This window comes from Neophocaena asiaeorientalis, unplaced genomic scaffold (genome assembly GCF_003031525.2).
Source record: "Neophocaena asiaeorientalis asiaeorientalis breed wild unplaced genomic scaffold, Neophocaena_asiaeorientalis_V1.1 scaffold30, whole genome shotgun sequence".
NCBI lineage: Eukaryota > Metazoa > Chordata > Mammalia > Artiodactyla > Phocoenidae > Neophocaena > Neophocaena asiaeorientalis.
In genome coordinates, this window is record NW_020174923.1 from 2,265,605 (window position 1) to 2,285,534 (window position 19,930).

The 19,930-nt window shown below is 42.3% G+C and overlaps 1 protein-coding gene and 1 non-coding gene across 2 annotated transcripts in view; one reads left to right on the forward strand and one right to left on the reverse strand.

Annotated features, from left to right (window-relative positions):
* ABCA5 (ATP binding cassette subfamily A member 5) overlaps window positions 1-13,440 on the reverse strand; it is a 60,691-nt gene extending 47,251 nt beyond the window's left edge. The window contains exons 1-4 of the mRNA XM_024761034.1: window positions 13,417-13,440; window positions 10,218-10,312; window positions 2,978-3,097; window positions 1,699-1,903 (exon numbers count right to left, since the gene is read on the reverse strand). Of these exons, the coding sequence (XP_024616802.1) occupies window positions 1,699-1,903; window positions 2,978-3,079 (307 nt within the window). The 5' untranslated portion in view covers window positions 3,080-3,097; window positions 10,218-10,312; window positions 13,417-13,440. The remainder of the gene's footprint in view (window positions 1-1,698; window positions 1,904-2,977; window positions 3,098-10,217; window positions 10,313-13,416) is intronic.
* TRNAE-CUC (transfer RNA glutamic acid (anticodon CUC)) lies at window positions 12,472-12,543 on the forward strand. Its single transcript has one exon. It is a non-coding gene; the product is annotated as a tRNA-Glu (tRNA).
* Window positions 13,441-19,930: the final 6,490 nt, after the last annotated feature.

Sequence of the window (19,930 nt, forward strand, 5' to 3'; positions counted from 1 at the left end):
TTTCATAAGCACTTGTTTGATGCTCTAACTTCTTAGAAAATGAATACAGCTCTTCTAAAAAGAAACTAAAAAATGAATATTAAAATAGTGCAATTTTACAGACACTATTTCTTAGCTGTCATTTGATGACATAAATTATGTATGTGTCATGTAACACATAAGTTATTAACGTAATAAAATAGATCATATGCTTTATATGCAATATATGTAGTCCACTTATCTACGTCAAAGTAAAACCATACAAACGACTCCTTGATAAATGAGTGGATATTTGATTTTCAAATATCCCTTCTTATGAAGAAAATTCCATAATCCTTCCTCAGAAACTAAATGTGTATTTTAGTAGCTATGACACACTCTTCTTTCAATAAAAATTGCCATTTAAACCCAATACTGCTTGTTCCTTTCTTAGAAGATACATGAAAAAATACTGTAATCATCGTTCAGCTCTTTTCACATCAATAATCTTAATTTTTTAACATTTTCTTGAAGTTTTATTTACAAGCAAGCAGTCTTCACTATAGGAGGCTCAGAACATGTCATGAAATGGGAAAAAAAACACGTAGGATCAGTACTTAACTTTACTACTTATTAGCTGTGTGAGAATAGGTAAGCAATTTAATTCCCTGAACTTTAGTATCCTCACCCACAATACCTAGCTGATCACAAGGGGTTGTTAATATCAAATGTAGTTACAGACATGAAAATGCTTTGTAAATTATAAAGTATTACTTAAGTGTTAATTCTCATGATCTTCCAGACCTTGAAGGTGTACATGGAACTCCACGATTGATCTGAAGAAAGAGGGTGTTAATCCAACATCCTACCAGTTAAGTTACCATGTACGTATGTACAATCTCACGTTCAGAGTTCTGCCATTAAAAAGACAGAACTTAAAAAAAAAAGTCTACATACATTTCTACTATTCTGGCATCTAAGTTAATACACGCTGACTTGGATTTCTTTAGCATATATACTTTTGTCCTACTCAGAATTACCAATGAATTTCACTCTCAACGTTTCTGAGGAGTTCTTCTCAGCTGACCTGCTGAATTCTTACGGCTGTCATGCTGCTTCTGTGTAACATGATAAACCAACAAATGCATTCTATACAGTAAGATACAAATATTAAACAGTAACACACCAGAAGGAAACCACCGGGGAGAAAGCTATTTGGCTCGTGGTTGTATCAACATCTTCTGTTTAGTGACACATTATCCAATAATGCGTGACACACACTAAAGTCAGTTACAACTAACAATCCTATATGATGGAGGATAACAGGTTATTTTCTTATTTTCTACAATTCAGCATTTCATTAAATGAATCATCCTGGCATCAGCATTACTGTCTTTATGTATTTCTAGTTTCTTAATAGTTACGTGAGTCAGAATCAAAACGAAATATTCCTTCCAATCTTTTATACTATACAAATAGGCTATTTTATAAATGGTCTATGAATTAAATATAAAATAGTAAAACATAAAATATGCTTCCTATTACCAAGACTACAAATTAAAGTTTCACAAGAATCATAAGGCAGCAGAATTAAATGATGTTAGTATTTCTATGAAACTACGTTTTGGTGAAAGGACATATATCTAAATGTTAAGAATGGTATTTACTCAATAAAGCAAACAGCAAAATACTGAAGAGGCTTTCTGCGAGAGACAGAATACACATGTAAACTCACAATACCCTTAGGAAGGTGATCAGTAGAAACCTTCCGCATGATGTCTCTTGTAATATTAGTCACTGGTGTAAATCCAAGAATTACGTTAGAGAGGATAGATTTGTCCATGGGGTTAAGTTCCATGTCAGGCACTTCTTCATATATCTTATTTGGATGCATCATGCTTATTAATATTAACCAAAATAAAAAAAAAAGTGGAAAAAGAATTTCCTATAATAAAGGAAACAAACAAAATGATTACAAAATATAACAATGGCAGCAAAAATCATCAAGATTTCTATGAATATAACTAATACTAACAAAAAACATGAGGAACTTGGGTCTCCTCTCTTAAGTACAAAAAATCAAAGCAATTCCATCCTAAAAGAAATACTGTGCTGAACCTAAGCCAACAGCATATGAATTTTTCCTTTACATTCAATTTTACTACAATATTTTAAAATTCAAGTCACCATAATACATTTAAATGACATAAAAGCTAACATTTAAACATCTTAGATTACTAATATAAACTATAATAGTAAATTTACTCATACATGACTTTATTCAAAGTAACTCACCAAACATCTGTAATAGGGATCACCATAAAAATGTCTTTATTCAAGTCTGAATTAAAACTCATGCTTTAATTACAGCTAAGTTTCTACTACTAAAACTATACTCAGTTATATTCAGTAGTCAACTTTAATAGGGGTGAACTCATTATTGTTTCATGTCGCTGTTTAATTGTTCTGCTGGCTTCAGGAGAAGATCAACAATGCCATTCCATCCTTTAAAATCACTAGTAACTGGTCAGCCAGAGTTCTTACTTTCTTTCACCTTTTAAAGTAATGTATGCTAAATAATTAAATAATAAAGTAATGCATGCTTGTGGGAACAAACACGTGACATAATTTTAGTAATTATGGGCAATTCAATCCAGAGTCCAAAAGATGGCCGGCGATAAGGAATAACCTATGGAATAATGTTCCGTGAAGTTTTCTGCAGAATCTATTTTTCATTCCATGAAACGGGAAATGCATGGCTCAAGGTTCAAAATCAAGCACTGATATTAGAAATTAACTAAATTTAGACATCATTATTAAAATTTTTGACATTCAGAAAACATGGGATAATTTAGGTATTTTTCTGAGGCCAACAAACAAGTTTTTACAAGCAAATTAAAGGGACCTAAGAATATAAAAATATAATAAAAATGTATCCAGCAAAACAAATCATCTTTTAAAGATGGAACATACTAATGCAAAATAAACCGCAATAAGACATAATGGTCACTTAACTTACCTGAACGCTACTTTTTTTAGTCCTGCATTTAATGAGGTAATTCTTCAGTAGGAGTGTTCTGGTCTGTCTCCAAACTCCAACTTCCCGAACTGCAGTAGCCATGTTTTCTGGATTAGTTTACTAAAGAAAGGAGATTGGAAAAAAAGAAATTGGAACCACACAGTCAAGTATATGCCATTTCTAATGTCAAAGACAGACAGATGTTTCAGCCTCAGGCTAGACAGTTAAGCATACTCCACACTGTCTCTCCTACCCGGACAGAATGCATGGAACAGCAATGTGAAGATCCTGAAAAGTAAATAGTAGCATGTGAAACAAGGGGGAACCGGAATTCCACTTTTTCTCTTCCAGTGTCCTCTAAACTGAACGCACTGGAAGTGGGCACTGGGACACAGAGAAAGCTCCGGAGGAAGCTCTCTAGTTCTGGCTCGGTAGGAAACGGAAGTCTTCTGCTCACGGAGAACGGGGAAACACCCAGTCTTTTATTCTTTTCTACATTCTCCTGTGCCCTTGTCCCCAAGCAACCCCGTTTACAGCAGTGTCAGACTGCAGTGATGAAAGCTGAGCCCAGCTAAACTCTCTCTTCTGAGTGGAGCTTCTTCCACAAGGGTCGGGAGACAAAGCCCGCCGCTTTCTGCTCTGCCGCCTTCCAGACACGGGGCCCTGAATGCGGCAAATGCAGTCGCCGAAGTGCGTGGCCCAGTGGGGCAGGAAAACCCTAGCTTGGCGGCTGGAAGATGGAAAAGTGAAGCCACAGGGAATCAAAAAGTAGCAGGGAGAGCAAATGAAAAGAGGAGTTCAGGGAAGCAACGCAATGAAGTTGTTCATTAGCTCCTGGACTAACACACCCAATCTGGGTAAACATGCATCTAATCCTACTCTGTGCACCAAACACTTGAGGAACTGAATTCACAGACAGACCCACCGCCCAGATCCGGATGGGTCACTGGGCGGCACACACGGACAGATTCAAACTGCACTGCAAAGGCTTCTGAAAACTAAACCGAAATTAGAACCACAGTTCAGAGAACGTGGGCAGAAACTGAAGACCTGAACCTAACCAGGTGGACAGCACGCTAAAGGAAGACATCAATGCTCTCTACGGGATGAAAACAAAACCCGCAGTCTCACACAACCCAAAATGACTCCGGTAATGAAACATGTGAAAAATGTCAACTCTACCCACAGGTGCCACTGCCAAGATGACACAGATTTTGAAATTATCTGACGAAAACTTTAAGGCAGCTATTTAAAAAGTGCTCCAGCAAACAGTGGCAAGAAAACATTCATTCTTGAAAACAATGAAAGTGTCAGCAAAGAAACAAGATATCAAGCAGCACCAAATAGTCATTCTAGAACAGAAAAACACAGCAACAAATACACAAGATCCAAAGAATGGGCTCAAAAGCAGAATGGAGACAACAGAAAAAGTCAGTCAACTTGATAGATCAAGAGAAGCTACTCAATCTGAACAAAAGAGAGAAAAGAGGTTCTGTTGTTGTTGCTGTTGTTTTAACAATTAACAGTACCTCAGAGAACTGTGAGACAATAACAAACGGTCTAACATTCAAACAATCAGAGACCCAGAAAGAGAGAAGTGTGTTAATGCTGCAAAACATATTTACAGAATTACTGGCTGAAAACTTCCCAGATTTGGCCAGAGATGAAACACCTAAGAGTTTCAAGAAGCTTGATGAAATCCAAACAGGATAAATCAAAGGAAATCCACATTCAAACACATAGTGATTAAACTGCTAAAAATGAAAGACAGCGAAAAATCTTGAAAGCAAGCCAGAGAATAACCACTGCATCACCTGCAGGAATACTGCTTTGAATGAGAGCAAATTTCTCATAAGAAACTCCGTGGCTACACTGGGTACTCATACACTGCTGGCCGGACTGCAAAGTGGTTTAGCTGCTGAGGAAAAGTTTGGCAGCTCCCCAAAAGTTAAACAGGGTTCCTACATGATCCCACTACTCCATGGGGACTCAAACAAGTGCACGTTCACGCAGGGTCATAACTGCCAAGACGCAGAAACAGCCCAAATGTCTACCAACAGACGAAGGGAAAAACAAATTGTGGTGTATACACGCAATGATTTACTATTTACCATAAAGAGGAATGCAGTACTGATACATGCTACAACGTGGATGAACCTCCAAAACATTACGTTAAGTGAAAGAAGCCAGACACAAAAGGTCAAATCGGATTCCATTTATGTGAAATGTCCAGAATACATAAATCCACAGAAATGGAATGCAGACTGGTAGTTGCCAGAGGAGAAGGGGAGAAAGTGCTCAATGAATACAGGGTTTCACTCTGGAGTGACGGAAGACGGAAGCAAATTTCACCTCAGTCTACTTTTTGAGCTGTTTGACCTAAGTCACTGCATCACAGGCCCAGTAGCCCTCGTCCAGGCTAAGCTGACCCTCTGGAGGCCCCTGGGGCCCCTTCTGCGAGTGGACCTCTGTTGGAACCACATCTCAGGTCTTCAGAGAGGTTATATGCAAGCAGAAGCCAGCCTGGCCGGGCTCCCGAGTGCACACTCCGTGGTCCCTACTCCAATTGGCTCGGCCCCGTCACCTAGCAAGGTATCGAGAGGGCGGCTTGGAGGAGACACCAAAAACGTCCCGCTAAGCCTTCTTCAGAGAGATATTTGTTCCTTGTTTTATATAAACCTATTTGATGGCAGCCACTGGTGTGACCCCCTCTACCACAAGAACAGTCTGCACCAAGCTGGCTGACCGTCTCCACCTGGATAAAAAAGCAGGCAACTTTTTAGAGGCAGCTTGTCTTACCCCCCAAAAGGCAATATACATAATTAAAGTTTGGATCAAATAAACATCCTCTTTATATGTACAGAAGAGAGCTTTTTCTTAAATTTAACGATGAGATTTAGACAACTTTCATTCCCTCTGTGCTTTTTTCTATTTTCTCAATTTTCCCATCAATATGTGTTCCTTATATGGTGGAGGAAAAAGTAATTACACAATTAGATATACTGTACAAATATTAAATGAGTAAATTAAAAAGAGCAAAATTGCAGCAGCCAAGAAAGGAGGATACACTCAAACTAAATTCTCCCAACAGCCTCATTCCTGTTATATCAGATCCTGCAGTGAGCTGGTGATCACCTCTAGGCCGATGAAAGGAAGGAGGGAAGGAGGGAGGGGGGAAGGTAGAGAAAGGCAGGCGGATCACACTCATTCGAGGATGATTTACTACGAAACACAGAAACACTAACCAACTTAACAGCAAGAACATTCTCAAGCTATCTGCCAAAACACACTTAGTGGGAGCCACTGAATTATTCATTCCAATTGAACGCTGCATGCTTGATGCTTCGTTTTTAGAAAACAGGCCCCTCCTGAAGCAGCTGATGGACTCACAGTATTCTTCCTTCCTTTGAGAACTGCTCCCGGAACTCAGGGTTGAGTCTTTAACAGCCTTGCCTGAAGCCCATGAACCTGTGCACACACCCCGCCATCCCACCAGACACACCACGACTACCATCACCACGGCCACCTCTGAGCGGTAGCATTTAAGTTTTCTCCAGGCAGAGTGGAATTTTTAACTAAGAGACCCAGAGACTGGGACTCATGGAAACAGTTAGATTGATAGAAGCATTTAAGAAAGTTCATACATTCTCGGAACTAAGCTTTCCCCTAAGGTTTGATACCTACTGTGCCCAAGACCTGATTCTTCTTCCTTGGACTATGTGAAATGCCCTATCATCTACCCAGTATATTTTATTTTCACTTAAGCTGGCCAGATCAGTTTCTATTTCTCACATCAAAGGACTCAGCCAGTGTTACAGTATAATGTGTTCTTAACTCCATGGTTAGAAAACTCCGAAAACAGCGGTTTTCAAAGTGAAGTGTGTCAGGAACAAAGGGAAATGTTAAAGACCCACGTGCCTCCCTGCCTACTAAGTAAGTGTACGGTTCCACTGACGCTAACGGGAGTGAGCGTGCAGGGCCCGATAAAAAGTGGAGAACCACTGATGTAGTTTTTAAAGTAGCTTTAAAGTAATATTAACAGGGAGATAAAGGTCTCTGCAGAAGATGACGTACAATGACTAATCAAAGGAGTCACTTCAGTGTCTATTCAGCCTCAGTTTTGTCCTTTCTTCCAAAGCACAAAATCCCTTCTGAAGCAAAAGGTGTTTTCATGCTGTTTTCCTTTTGCCCCTGAGCTCTAATTTTTCTTCCTCATCGTTTTTCCTCAGCCAGAATGTCTTCTGTCTCAGCGCAGAAAGAATTCCGGGAGAGGCAGAGTGAGAGGGAAGGAAGAGTTTGTTAGTACAGGACGCTTGTGAGAGATACAAGCCCACAGGCAAGGGAGTGCCGTCCTGAGAACTCGGCGGGCTACATTTTTATAAGCAAAGGAAAAGTGGGGAGGGGGGAAAAGACCACCTTCTTTTTCATTCTTCAAGTCTTCCACTATTAACTCCTCCTACATGGTGGGCGGGGGAGTTTTTGACCCCATATGGCCCAACCGGGATTGTCATGGCACTATGGAAATGAGCAAAACAGTGGTCCTGTTACACATACTATGATATTGTAAATTATTTCAGGTTTTGGTATAATGTCACCTTTCCCCGATATCTCTGCTCTTAGTGCATGCAGACATGTAAGCCCCTTCTCAAGGATCATCAACTTGCCGACTTCCCTGGGCAGGATGTGGGTCTCATGCCACCATCGTTTCATTGTTTGGGGGCATGTCTCGTGCTTCTGCTGCTTGGTTCTGTTGTTAAGCAAACCTGCTTTCCTGAGTGATCGTTAACTTACAGGGTCTCCCATACTTTTTCATTTATGATCCCCTAGTGGGATTAACTAGTTAATTACTCACTTTGTCTCCCTACTCTGTCCCTGTCAGAATGACCAAAAGAATAAATACACATAAAGCTGAAAATGGTGCCTGGAACATGGCAAAGTAATGACACACGTTGATCACTACTGTCTATAAACGTAGTACAACTAACATCCTCAAGGGCTATCATACTCACGAAACAAGGACAAAGCAATTCAGAGAAAGCTGCTAGAGAATTTGGAAATGGAACAGACAGGCAGAAATAAAATTCTTGCTAGCTGGGGTGAGTGCCAAATCGGTGAGTTAGAATGGACTGAGTCAAGGCAATTCCCCCAGAATCGATGGCCAGAGGACAGAGGGAAGAAAATGCTGACCAGAAAGCATGAACTCTGTTATGAAGTATACAGACGAATCAGTGCTATGACTCACCTGAACAAACCGATGTTTTTTATATTCATAAGCTCCAGTCTCATCATGTGAAAAACGTTAAATTTCAATAACCTTGAACTTCCGTCTACTCAAATTATTAAAACATCTTCAAGAAGAAAAATCAACTGACTTATTGTTTTCTTCAAGAAAGTAAACACCTGGTTTGGGTGTTTGAAAACTAAAATGAAACATTCTTAACATCGATTCTTCATTAACTTTTAGTTTAATGTTCACCTAACCAGTAACTTCAAAGCTGCAGACAGGTTTTTCTAAACTGACAACGATGAACCTATTTGCCCACCTGGGCACCCACAACCCGCGGAGTCTGAGCAGGTGCAATCTGAAAAGGGCCGTGGGGAATCCATCAGGCGAGGATGGCTCTGCATCCTGAGAAGCACGAGCTACTGTAAAGGCTCCTTGCAAACCACAGGTGCTGAGGGAAATACTGTGCTGCTTCTCCAAGTGCTGAGACCACAGCGTCTCTGCGGATTAATGTCTGTCCTTTGGGAGAAGACGGAAGGAAAACGAAAAGAGGGAAGCCTGCACCTCCCACTGGTGGGGTGATCATAAAGTCCCCTCTGCTGCCCCCGCCCCACACTGCTTTGCAGGGTAGGGAGGGGGGATTTGGGATGGAGGAAGGATATGGGAAGGCAGTGCTTTCTATACTGAAGACCTCTGCCGAAGATAAAGAGACGGTGTCTGAGCTGAAACCAAGCCCTATGGGCGGGGCACTGAGGTTTCCTGAAAGAAAGGTGGAAGTCCACCCCGCAGAGGTGACAATGAAAGTGGCTCTTCTGACTCCAGTGCACAGCTGAAAGCGGGGCTGCAAAGTTAGGAACGAGGCACGGCCAGCAAGGGGACATCTGTAAAAAGTTTACCTCGTCCTGTGCCTTTTCCTGGACCAAAAGAAAACCCGTATTTAGCATAAAGCTCTAAATTTCCTCTTTCTACACTATAATTCCCCTGAATTATCCCAAACGTTATAGCCTTATGTGGAGAGATTCAAAAGGACAAAAGCAAAAGGCAGTGAAGGATGCTTGGCCTGCCCCGCATTTAACATTGGCTGTAAGTGGGAAGAGAATCATACAGTCAACATCCAGGAGGAGTTTACTCACAAGTAACAGAGTTCACACAAGCCAGGGCGTTGTAAATAGAGACGACCAGACAACCGTAAAAAAGCAGCTTTTTGAATAGACAACACATGTAAGACCGCTTTTGCAACGTATATTAGAAGATGACCCTTGAAAGCACAAGTTCACAACTTAAGAGCAATAAAACTTCTAATGGCATAGTTTTAACAAATTGTACTTTTTGGAAAACTTACAATACTTGACACAGTTCCAAAGTCTTACCAAGGCAGTACCTTTAAAACTCTTAAACAAAGCCAATTCTTAACTGCTCGAGAACTATGACAAAGACATAGAAATATGGGTACAAAATTATTTTTAAGAATATTTAAAGTGTCTTTCCATTGCTCCACAGCATATGTGGGGAATGTGTTAAGTTTGTTATAGAGCTTTAAATAATAATTCGTTTTATGCAGCTAGTATCACTAAAGGTTTAATTAAATATTTAACTTTCTGCTGGAGGAAGGAGGGAACGAAAAGTGCTCACTGAACTGAGAAAGCACCTTGAGACCGAAAAACAAAACGAGGCAGGCAGCTGCACGTAATCAATGGATCCGTTTATTACAGGGTAACTTACTCACAGGGTGGGCTCCGGATCGGGCAAAAACGACCTGCTGCTGCACTCCCCTCCCCACCGGCGGGGGCCCCTGGGACGACTTTATAGTTAAGCCAGCGTATGGAGGCAGGTGCTTGGAAACGGGACATGTACTCCTAAGTCAAAATTCATGACTGGGTACCTAGTCTCGTGGGCACCGGGAATATACATCGTCGTTGTCTGGGGACTAACAGAGCATGGAGGCCACCTGATCCTAACGATTATTAAAACAGTTTCTATTAACTGCAAAGCTTTGACAACAGAGAAGTGACTTACTGCACAGTTCAGTCCTGGGTAGGGTGGGTGAAAGGACAGGATAAAGAGCCCAGGATGGCGTCAGTAATGCTAACAGCCATATATCCATACTTTTCCTAGATAAAAATAATCCACATTAAATCTAATAAATTGCAAGAAAACGGAAAGCCCACTAAAGCCCATCTTCCTTTTCTAATGCATTAATAGTTGACTTAAAGACTGAATTTACGTAACCCAAAATTCAGTATCAGAAATTCACTGCTGTATTAAAGAAACACTGATTACTATATGTGCTATGAAATATATTTCACCTTTCTCAAAGCAGTAAAATGTGCATGACCTTTAGAAATAACTGTCAGAAAAAATTATCTAGAATGTATTAATTTTAGTTCTGAGAGGAACGAATTAAGATTATATCCTGTACAACAAAGGAACTGAGCCATCGGAATGTTCACAGCAGTCCTGGCAAAAGATGTGGTCAGTTACCTTAGCGAGTTTGAAAAGATTCCTGGAAAGGATCTAAGCTGAAAGTATCCCCAACAGACGGCTATTAGAGGTGACTTCTCATCCACCCAAGCAGAGCTGATTATCACTCCTTTGTTCCAATAAATAAACTGTAATTGCGGTTACCATACTGTGTCATCATGATTTGTTTACACCTTAATCTTGAACTTGACCATGAAATCCGTTACAAAAAAAGACTGACTTCTTTGCTTCTCTACCACCCATGGTAATACTAAAACCAGTATCATCTTACCGCAAGTTCCTTTATCCAGATTTGCTGAGAGTCTTTATAGATCAAAGGTCTGTAACGGAGCCCGAGGGGGTTAAATCCAGCCCACAGACTGTTTTGTACAGCCCAGTAGTTAGGAATGTTTTTCACATTTTTAAATGGGGGGAAAAAATCAAAGAATAACAGTATTTTGTGACATGTAAAAATTATAGGAAACTCAAATCTCGAGTCTAGAAATAAAGTGTTATTGGAGCAGAGCCATGCTCAGCTGTTTCTGTGCCGCCTGTGACTGCTTTGTGCTACAACGGCAGAGTTCAGTAATCAAGACAGAGACCATGTGGTCCACAAAATCTAAAACATTTACTGTGTGGCTCTTCACAGAAAAAGCTTGCTGACCACCGTTACAGACAAAAGGAGGAAGAAAGGAGAAAAGTGGCATAGTCATCAAACATTTACTGAGGGATTTAGCACCAAACTTTTTTTAAAAAATACAAAACGGAGTTAGACACTGTCACTGACTTTGCAGATAGATAAAATTTAATATAATGTGGTAAGTGCAACTGGGGGAAAGAGTCTGCGAAAGAGTGGAATGCAAATTCCAGGCAGGGAAAAAGAATGGAAGAACTAGACTCCCCAAAGGGGCTTGACTCATGTAAAGAACAGGGAAACCTGCAATGAGGCAGAGGCTCGGGCAAAGTGAATTGGGGCAAAAAGGGCAGGTGTACCCTCTAGATGACACTATTAGGACAGGCCCTGGAAACAGGTTGTCAAATACCTTATATACAAAATTAGACTAGACATCTTTATTTTGTGTACCCATACTTCCTTGACTGCACTTTTCATACCTAAGAATAATTGTTTAATTGCCTGGCAATCCCATATTTCACTAGTCCTTTCACTTTCCTAATCCCCAAAGCTTCCACCCACAGCATCGCCCTCAAATGATGACCTTGATCCCCACTTCACTGAGAAACTGAAGCCATCAGGAGAAATTTCCGAAACGTTCCACTACCCCTTCTATCCACCTACCTACAGCCGCATCAGAGGTAACGTTATACATTTCAACAAGGTGCCATTTTGGCCTAAACTGAAGATTTTGTTTCCACTAGAACTCTGAGAGGTAAAAGCTAAATGGAATCTGGTATCAATGAGACCTTTAATTTAAGATTTATTTTTCAGAAGAAGAGGTTAAGAACATCTTTGGCAGATGACTTGAAAGAAGTTCCTGCCCAGCTGCACACATCACTGGCTTCTCAACTAATAAAACAAAAGCACTATCGGGACTTCCCTGGTGGCGCAGTGGTTAAGAATCCACCTCCCAATGCAGGGGATGCGGGTTTAATCCCTGGTCAGGGAACTAGATCCCACGCGCATGCCACAACTAAGAGTTCGCATGTCACAACTAAGGAGCATGTGTGCCCCAACTAAAGGAGCTGGTGAGCTGCAACTAAGGAGCCCACCTACCTCAACTAAGACCTGGCACAACCAGAAATAAATTAAAAAAAAAAAAGGCACTATTAAAATCAAGCCTTTTACAGGAATTCCATGGTGGTCCAGTGGTTAGGACTCGGCACTCTCACTGCTGAGGGCCAGGTTCAATCCCTGGTCGGGGAGCTAAGATCTCACAAGCAGCGAAGCACAGTCAAAAAAAGAAATCAAGCCTTTTAACTTAACAGGGAATAAATTATAAATGTTCTCTTCTTCTCTAGTGTTTTAAAATTTACTGAAGGTAGTATAATAATAAAAGAAAATAATAATTGTCAATATGATTTAACCTAGATTTTATGACAGTATTTCTTGCTGAATGGGAAAATAATGCAATGGTACCCACATGACAAGTTATCCAATACCTTTTCTTATATATAACAGGTTCCTAAAAACTTGCGCTTACAACTATTCTAGGACGATTAATTCACACACTAGCAAAGATTCCAATTTATGAGAATACTACAAAATTCTTTTATGCAATCATCTCCTCAAGCTCAAGGTCAGAGATTACAAACCGTATTCATCTTGGCACATAGCTTAGCATCTAGAATATAAAAGACACTCAGATAAACCTGTAATGTATTAATAATGTTGTATTAATAAACTTGCTTTGACCCTGAATGCAAGATTTCCCTTTACTGAATCCTGTTTGAAGGAAAATACACTTAAACAGCACATATTCCAGGATTAATGCCTTACTAGTTAGCTTTTAACCCAAATACCCCCAAGAGCCCTAACTGCCCTAATAACGTTCTCTTGTACGGAGTCTTCCCTAAAAATATGTAACATCGCTCTCTGGATAGAAGCAAAATATAGGGCATCAAGGACGAGAATTTAGAGTCTGGCATCCCTGGGTTGGAAGCTCAGCCCTTTTGGCTAGTTGGGACCGAAATAAGTGACTTAACTTTTTTGGGAAGCGTTTCCCACATCTGCCCAATAGAATAAGACCCCTCCGACCTCCAAAGGATGCTGGCAAGACTGAACGAGATAATACTGAACCTGGCTCACGGCTGGGAGTCCAACATACACTCCTTTTCTCCCCTTCCGTTCCTGCACAACGTCCTCGATGGAAAGTAAACGTGACTGCCTTTATTCTTTCAGACTTATTTAGAAACGTCTGTCCAAGCCTTGGGAGCCCAGGAGCAACCCTCCTGCAGCTATTAGCGCCGGCAGCCTCCCGAGCTTTCGCGTCTGCTGTAGTATCAATACTTCCACGCCTGGAGCCTTGCGTTTCGGGAACCAGGGCATTTCCCCCAAAACCGTGGCCCAAGCTCTGCGCGTCTCTCCCGAACTCCTCCTAGCGCAGAGCGAGGAGCAGCCCGAAGCTCCCAAGGGAACCCGCGCTCGCGGCCAGGTGTTCAGAGGGAATCTCCTTCCCAACATCTCCGCCCTCCGCAACGGCGCCCTGAGGATGGAGACCACCCCGGCCAGCCCAAGGCGGGGGTCCCGCGGCGACCCCGGCATCCGCACCCCGACACCCCGGGGGGCCAAGAGCATCCTCCTCCACAGGACACGCCGCAACCGCGCTCTCCCCGACCTCGGGGACCCTTCTGCCCCCCAGCTGCCGGCTCGGCCCCCTCCGAGCCCCGCTGCACTCCAAGCCCCAGACCCCCCGGCCGCCCCCCCCAGCCCCTACCCCGCCGGCCGCCCCTCCTCGACCCCTCCCCCCCTCCCAGGGGTGACAGCCACCCCGGCGGGCCTCACCCCCCGCAGCCCTGGGCGACCGCGTCACCTCAGGGCCGGGCCGAGCGCTGACCGGCCGGGACGCGCGGAGTCTGCGGGGACCTCAGCTCGGAGCAGTGTCCGAGAGGGCGGCCGCGCGCGCGCGCCCCCGACGCTGCAGGACGGGGAGGGCAGGGGCGGAGGGGGGAGGGCGCGGTGCCGGAAGCAGCGCTCCGCCCCGCGCAGGACGCACCTGAGGGCGGGGCACCCCGCGGACGCCGCCAGCAGACGGGCGCGCTCCCGCCGCTCGGCCCGGCGCATCCCGGCGCAGGCGCGGAGAGCGACCCTGGGGGCGGGGCTTCGAGGGGGCGGGGCGGGCGGGCGGGGCGAGCGGGCGCTCCAAGGCCCGGGACCCCTGGGTCCGCCTGGCCGCCCGTCTCTGCAGCGCGGCCTCGTGGCTCAGCCCCCGGGGCCCCCGGCGCCTCAGATCTGCCTCCTTCGTGGAGACCTCGCCCAGCTCCCCCCGGGACACTGGCAGAAACAACGGGCTTGAAGTCAGGGACTCCGATTTGAGTCCAAAGTCTGCAGTATCCTGGCGTGTGACCTTGGTCCGCCGCCCCATCCTTATCTGCCTCCTGCGTCATACCCACTAAGAATCCTTTCTTCTCTGCCTCTCGGCTTTTGAGCGGTCCCTTCCCAGGTCTGCATTCCGCAGCCCCTTCTCCTTCCCGCCGCCCTGTGTGGGGTGCAGTCTCTTCGTGCCATCAGACCCTGACCTAGGACATGTAGACATTAAAAGATGCTTCAGATTCCGAAGTGTCCTCCTGAGAGTCTGGGATGTGGCAGATCCTGAATCTTACAAATGGCCTGAGACATACCGCATCTGTGGGAGATTCTATACCGTACTTATATTTGCTAAAAATGTAAACTGGTGTTTTGAGTTTTATTGCCCAAATTGACCTAAATGGTGGTCAGAGTTATCGCAAAGGAAGAAAAGCTCACAACAGATTTTTACTCTCCAGATTTCTGTATGGTCACATTTCTTTGCACAGTTTTTTTACTTTTGGGGAATTTAACTATTTTAAGATCTTAAAAATTCCGTTGATCCTGTATACATTGTGTTTTGTTGTTGTTGTTTTTTTTACTTATCGTAGTTTTTCTGCTTCTTAAATTTAAACCAAATCTCTCCAACAGTCACTCTAAGTTCTACCAAAATAAACAAAAAACAAAAAAACAAGGAAATGTGTTATTTCTCCCACTGAATATGGATTAAACAGGAAATTCAAAGAGCTTTAGCAGAATCCATTATGATTAAAAATCTGGCAGTGAGAGTCAGGGGAAGGGAGACAGAATGTTCTAGGAATTACATCAGAAAACTGAAGAAGGCAAGTAGTGAAAACTATACACGATGTATTCTTTTCTCTTTTGGAATATCTAAGACATTTTAGTTACAAGTTCAGAAGAATGCATTATTAATGGCCTAGGATTTGTGGGCATGTAAATAAATGGAGGTCAAAAATAAATCTACTTGAGAAAATGTGTTACTGAAATACACATTCACCCCAATTCTCCGATTGTACTTCTCACTAGTTGCCTCAACTGCTTTAACTTCAGAAGTCTATGCATCATTTCTACCGCTATTCTAGACATTTGTTTCCTGAGTTTCTTATCCTTGCAATGGTCTCTGTCATTCAGTCTGCCTATACTTCTGCTCTTGCTTCAGTATAACATGACCAAAACCAAAAAAAACCTCATCACCCGAGACAAAATGATCTCACTTTCAACTGCACACATGCTACCATCTTGTTCACGTGTACTTATATACTCTCTTCAATCATATTGTAAGTCGTCTGAGATTAAGAGCTTTTTCTTATACCAATTTAAATTTCCAGGTCTTGTGGATCATAATGGTGTACAGTAAATGCTGTGGATAACACCGCTGATGAGAAAACACATGTACAACAGTATGTAAACTGTCAGTATTATCCCCCCAAAAGGTCACCATGCACTGAACAAAATCTACCTAATAAAAAAAAGATATTAAATTCTTCTTATGGATGGATGACAAAGCTATGAAAATATGGTTTGTGGAATCACAAAACAGAGAGAATGCTAAATAAGACCTTTTTAATAAAAAGACTGCTGCAAAGTGGTGAGCTGGCCATGACATGTCTTACTGTATCTTTGAGCCAGCTACTTAGCAGACTGCATGTACCTTGTGAACAATTTAGCCACATAATCTCGATCTAAATTTCCATAGTTACCAGGTCCTGGTACTAAATAAGCAGCTGCAGCAAAGATGTTCCTTTCCAAGCTTCTGTATCTAGGAGAAAGCAAACAGGCTATACTGCTTGGTTGTCATGGTGGCAACCCAAATCCCCATATCCAATTAATAGAGTTCTAGACAAATAAATCACATGGGAATACACAGACCATAGAAGTCGTAGATTGAGATGTAACAAGTTGCCTCGTTGAACAGAATAAACGAGGACGCACCAGAATTTTCACAGTATTTAACGTAGAAAAAGAGAATGTTTCTTGCTTGCTACTCTAAACGCCAACCTACATCCTAACCTCCTGCTGGCAAACAATGGATTCTATTTGTGTTGCTTTTTTACTTCCTAGAGACCAAAGCCTTACTTCATGGCTTTCTGATGCTATTTTATCCAAAAGTGAGAGCAAAATTGCTAAGTTGTTAGGGCATGGTTTTTCTGCAGCCAGATTAGTACATTACTTCGCTGATTATCAATACGCTGAAAACTACATAAACCATTTAAAAATCTATAACTATTAAACACTATTTATTATTGTTTTAAGCATTTACCATTTCTACAAGCTAAAAAAATGTGCCAGGAGAGTGATGTGCTTTCTAACTTTAGTGTGTAAATGAGGTACACCTTCAAAGACGTTCAGATCGGTACCTTTTTCTAGAATAAGGCGGGACAAATCAAGAAACACAGCCTTGACTGACAAGGCTGAAAGAGAACCTCATGTCTTTAACAATAGATTTCCAAACTACCGTCTCCGATGTGGCTGAGATTGTTAATAAATGGCTTAGGGAAATGATTAGTAATTGGTGGAAGGTTGGAGAAGGGAATGACTTCCAGAGGTACTTTTAGTTTGTTGGGTGTTTAATACTGCTACTACTACCAATTATTACTACTGTTTTCATTGCCCTAAAAAGAATTTCAAGTATTATATTCTTTCTTTGTGTTTCCCCAAATGGAAAAATTACTCAAGGAGATTAATATTTGAAGAATGTCTAGCCAAATTTGATACTTAAAAACTCAACCAACCAACAGATGTCTATGGAGTTCCTAGTAGCCTTGCTTAGCAAGAAGCCCCACTGTTCAGGGGAACCAAAAAAAGGTCAAGAAATCAACAATTATTCTAAGACCACAAAATAATAATTAAAGAGCATCTAATGGGAGATAATACCCGTTCCACTGTTAAACTATGGGCTGCAAACTATAAAGTACCACAGAGAATTCATTGAGGTCTAGAGTTACCAGGTACCTTCAAGAGGGAAAGACAGGGAGGAGGATGCTTTAACCAGAGTGGAGAATGTATCAGAGAGCACAGAGAAACAAGCCTGCATGGCTTTTTATAAACACAGGATTATCAATTTACCTAAAAGAATAATAGATAGGCTAAAAAAGAGACGACTTAATCTGTGCGTCCTTTCCTTCTTCACTAAGGAACACGAACTTGAAAGTAGTAAAGGCAAAACAACATAGGAAGAGAGCTGAAACTCGAGATGGCTGAGGAGACTGTACACAAACACCTATCTGTTTCAAATAAGTTCATGTTTCTGGGCACAAACGACATCCCACAGCTGTTTATAGGTAATCTAAGACCTACTGCATTGCTGGTAAGTTCAGAGAAACTGTAAAAAATGAAAAAGGTAATAGATCACCTGCTTTAAAAAAAAAAAGGGTTTAAAAGACACTGAAAACTTTAGAACAGGAAAGTAAAACTCCAGAGTCCATCATTCAATATATTTTATGAACGTTTAGAAGAGAGGTTGATGGTCACTAAGAACCAGAATCACTAAACTAAGGATGTCACGTTATACACTATACTTCTTTTTTAATCTTTGAATTAAAAATGGGAATTATATAGTCACGATAGAAATTAATTTCAGCAAAGCGTTTAATCTGGCCCTTTATGATGTTTGTGGATGAGACTCTAAAATAAGGGCTTGACATAATAATAATTAGGTAAACTCAAAGCTGGGTAACTGTAGCCAAATTTTTGTTGATAATCTTTCATAAGTAACATAGGTTAGGATATAGAAATCATTTTCTGGTCAAATCAGAGTATGAAACAAAACCTACATAGCATAGGAAGTACGACTGAAGACAGAACCGTGAAACAAAATTCATTTTAACAATTTGAACTCTAAAACCTAAAAGATACAATTTAACAGACATATATAGCAACCCCCACATTTGTTCAAGTTGGAAAGAACACCGCAGAAATACAAAATAGGCTATAGGTCCTGGCGGTAGCCATGTAAACAGCACGCGGAGGGTGCAGTGTCTGCCCAGATCTATAGGAGTTACTAGGTCCTCTCAGGCGGCTGACAGTCATACCTCTAATCCTTCCATCTGAAGACACTATGCCCACAATCACCTAGCACTTGCTTTCCTTTGGGGATCCCTTTGCCAGGATTCCCCTTAGAATTCACTGTTCCTCTGGAATAGGCAGGATAATGCCACCGTACACCCAAAGATATCCACACCCTGATCCCCAGAACCTGTGAACGTGTTACTTTACATGGAAAAAGAGGATCACGTTTGCTAATCAGCTGGCCTTAAGACAGGGAGATTCTCCCGGATCATCCGGGTGGGCCCAGAGTAAGCCCAAGGACCCTTAAACGTAGAAGAGGAGGGCGAAGAGGTCGTCAGCAGGCTGTGCCCTGAAGTCTGCCCACCACTGCTGGCTGTGGAGCGGCAGGAAGGAATGGAAAAGGTCAGGACGCTGATTCTCCCCCAGAGCCTCCGGAAGGGATCGCAGCCTTTTGCCAACACCGTGGTTTTATCCCAGAGTGAACTTTGTGTTGGACTGCTGACCTACAAGGACTCTAAGCTAATACATTTGTATTGTTCTAAGCCACTAAGTTTGTGCAATTTGTTAGAGCAGCAATAAAAAAATAATATGCCCCTTACAAGTTAGTTTCATCCTCTGCAAGGTGGCCCTGTGATTACGTAGCATCCAAACGTCCTTTATTTTCTTCTCTCCCTCTAGGTAAGCAACATGGTGACAAAGAAGGGACGATGAATATTACTTAGTGTGGATTCAAAAACGTAATAACTGATGTAAGTCCGTAATATGGTTATAGCCTCTATAATCAGGAGTTTTCTCATTTGTAAAAAAGACTTTTGAGGGGGCTTCCCTGGTGGCGCAGTGGTTGAGAGTCCGCCTGCCGATGCAGGGGACGCGGGTTCGTGCCCCGGTCCGGGAAGATCCCACATGCTGCGGAGCGGCTGGGCCCGTGAGCCATGGCCGCTGAGCCTGCGTGCCCGGAGCCTGTGCTCCGCAACGGGAGAGGCCACAACAGTGAGAGGCCCGTGTACCGCAAAATAAATAAAAATTAAAAAAAGACTTTTGAAATACCTGCCTCCTTTGACTCTCTGGGTGGCTTCAAGGAGTTTATGAGATGAGGTGGTGGAAGAATAAAAGTGCCAACTATTAAACACACATGATGCGTTACACACTGGTCCATAGGCTTAATATGCAGCCTTTTGTTTAATCTCTACAGTAACACCATGAGCTATTTTCCCCTGTTTAAAAATATTTAGTGCTTAACTATTTTTAAAATACTTAAGTATTGGGCTTCCCTGGTGGC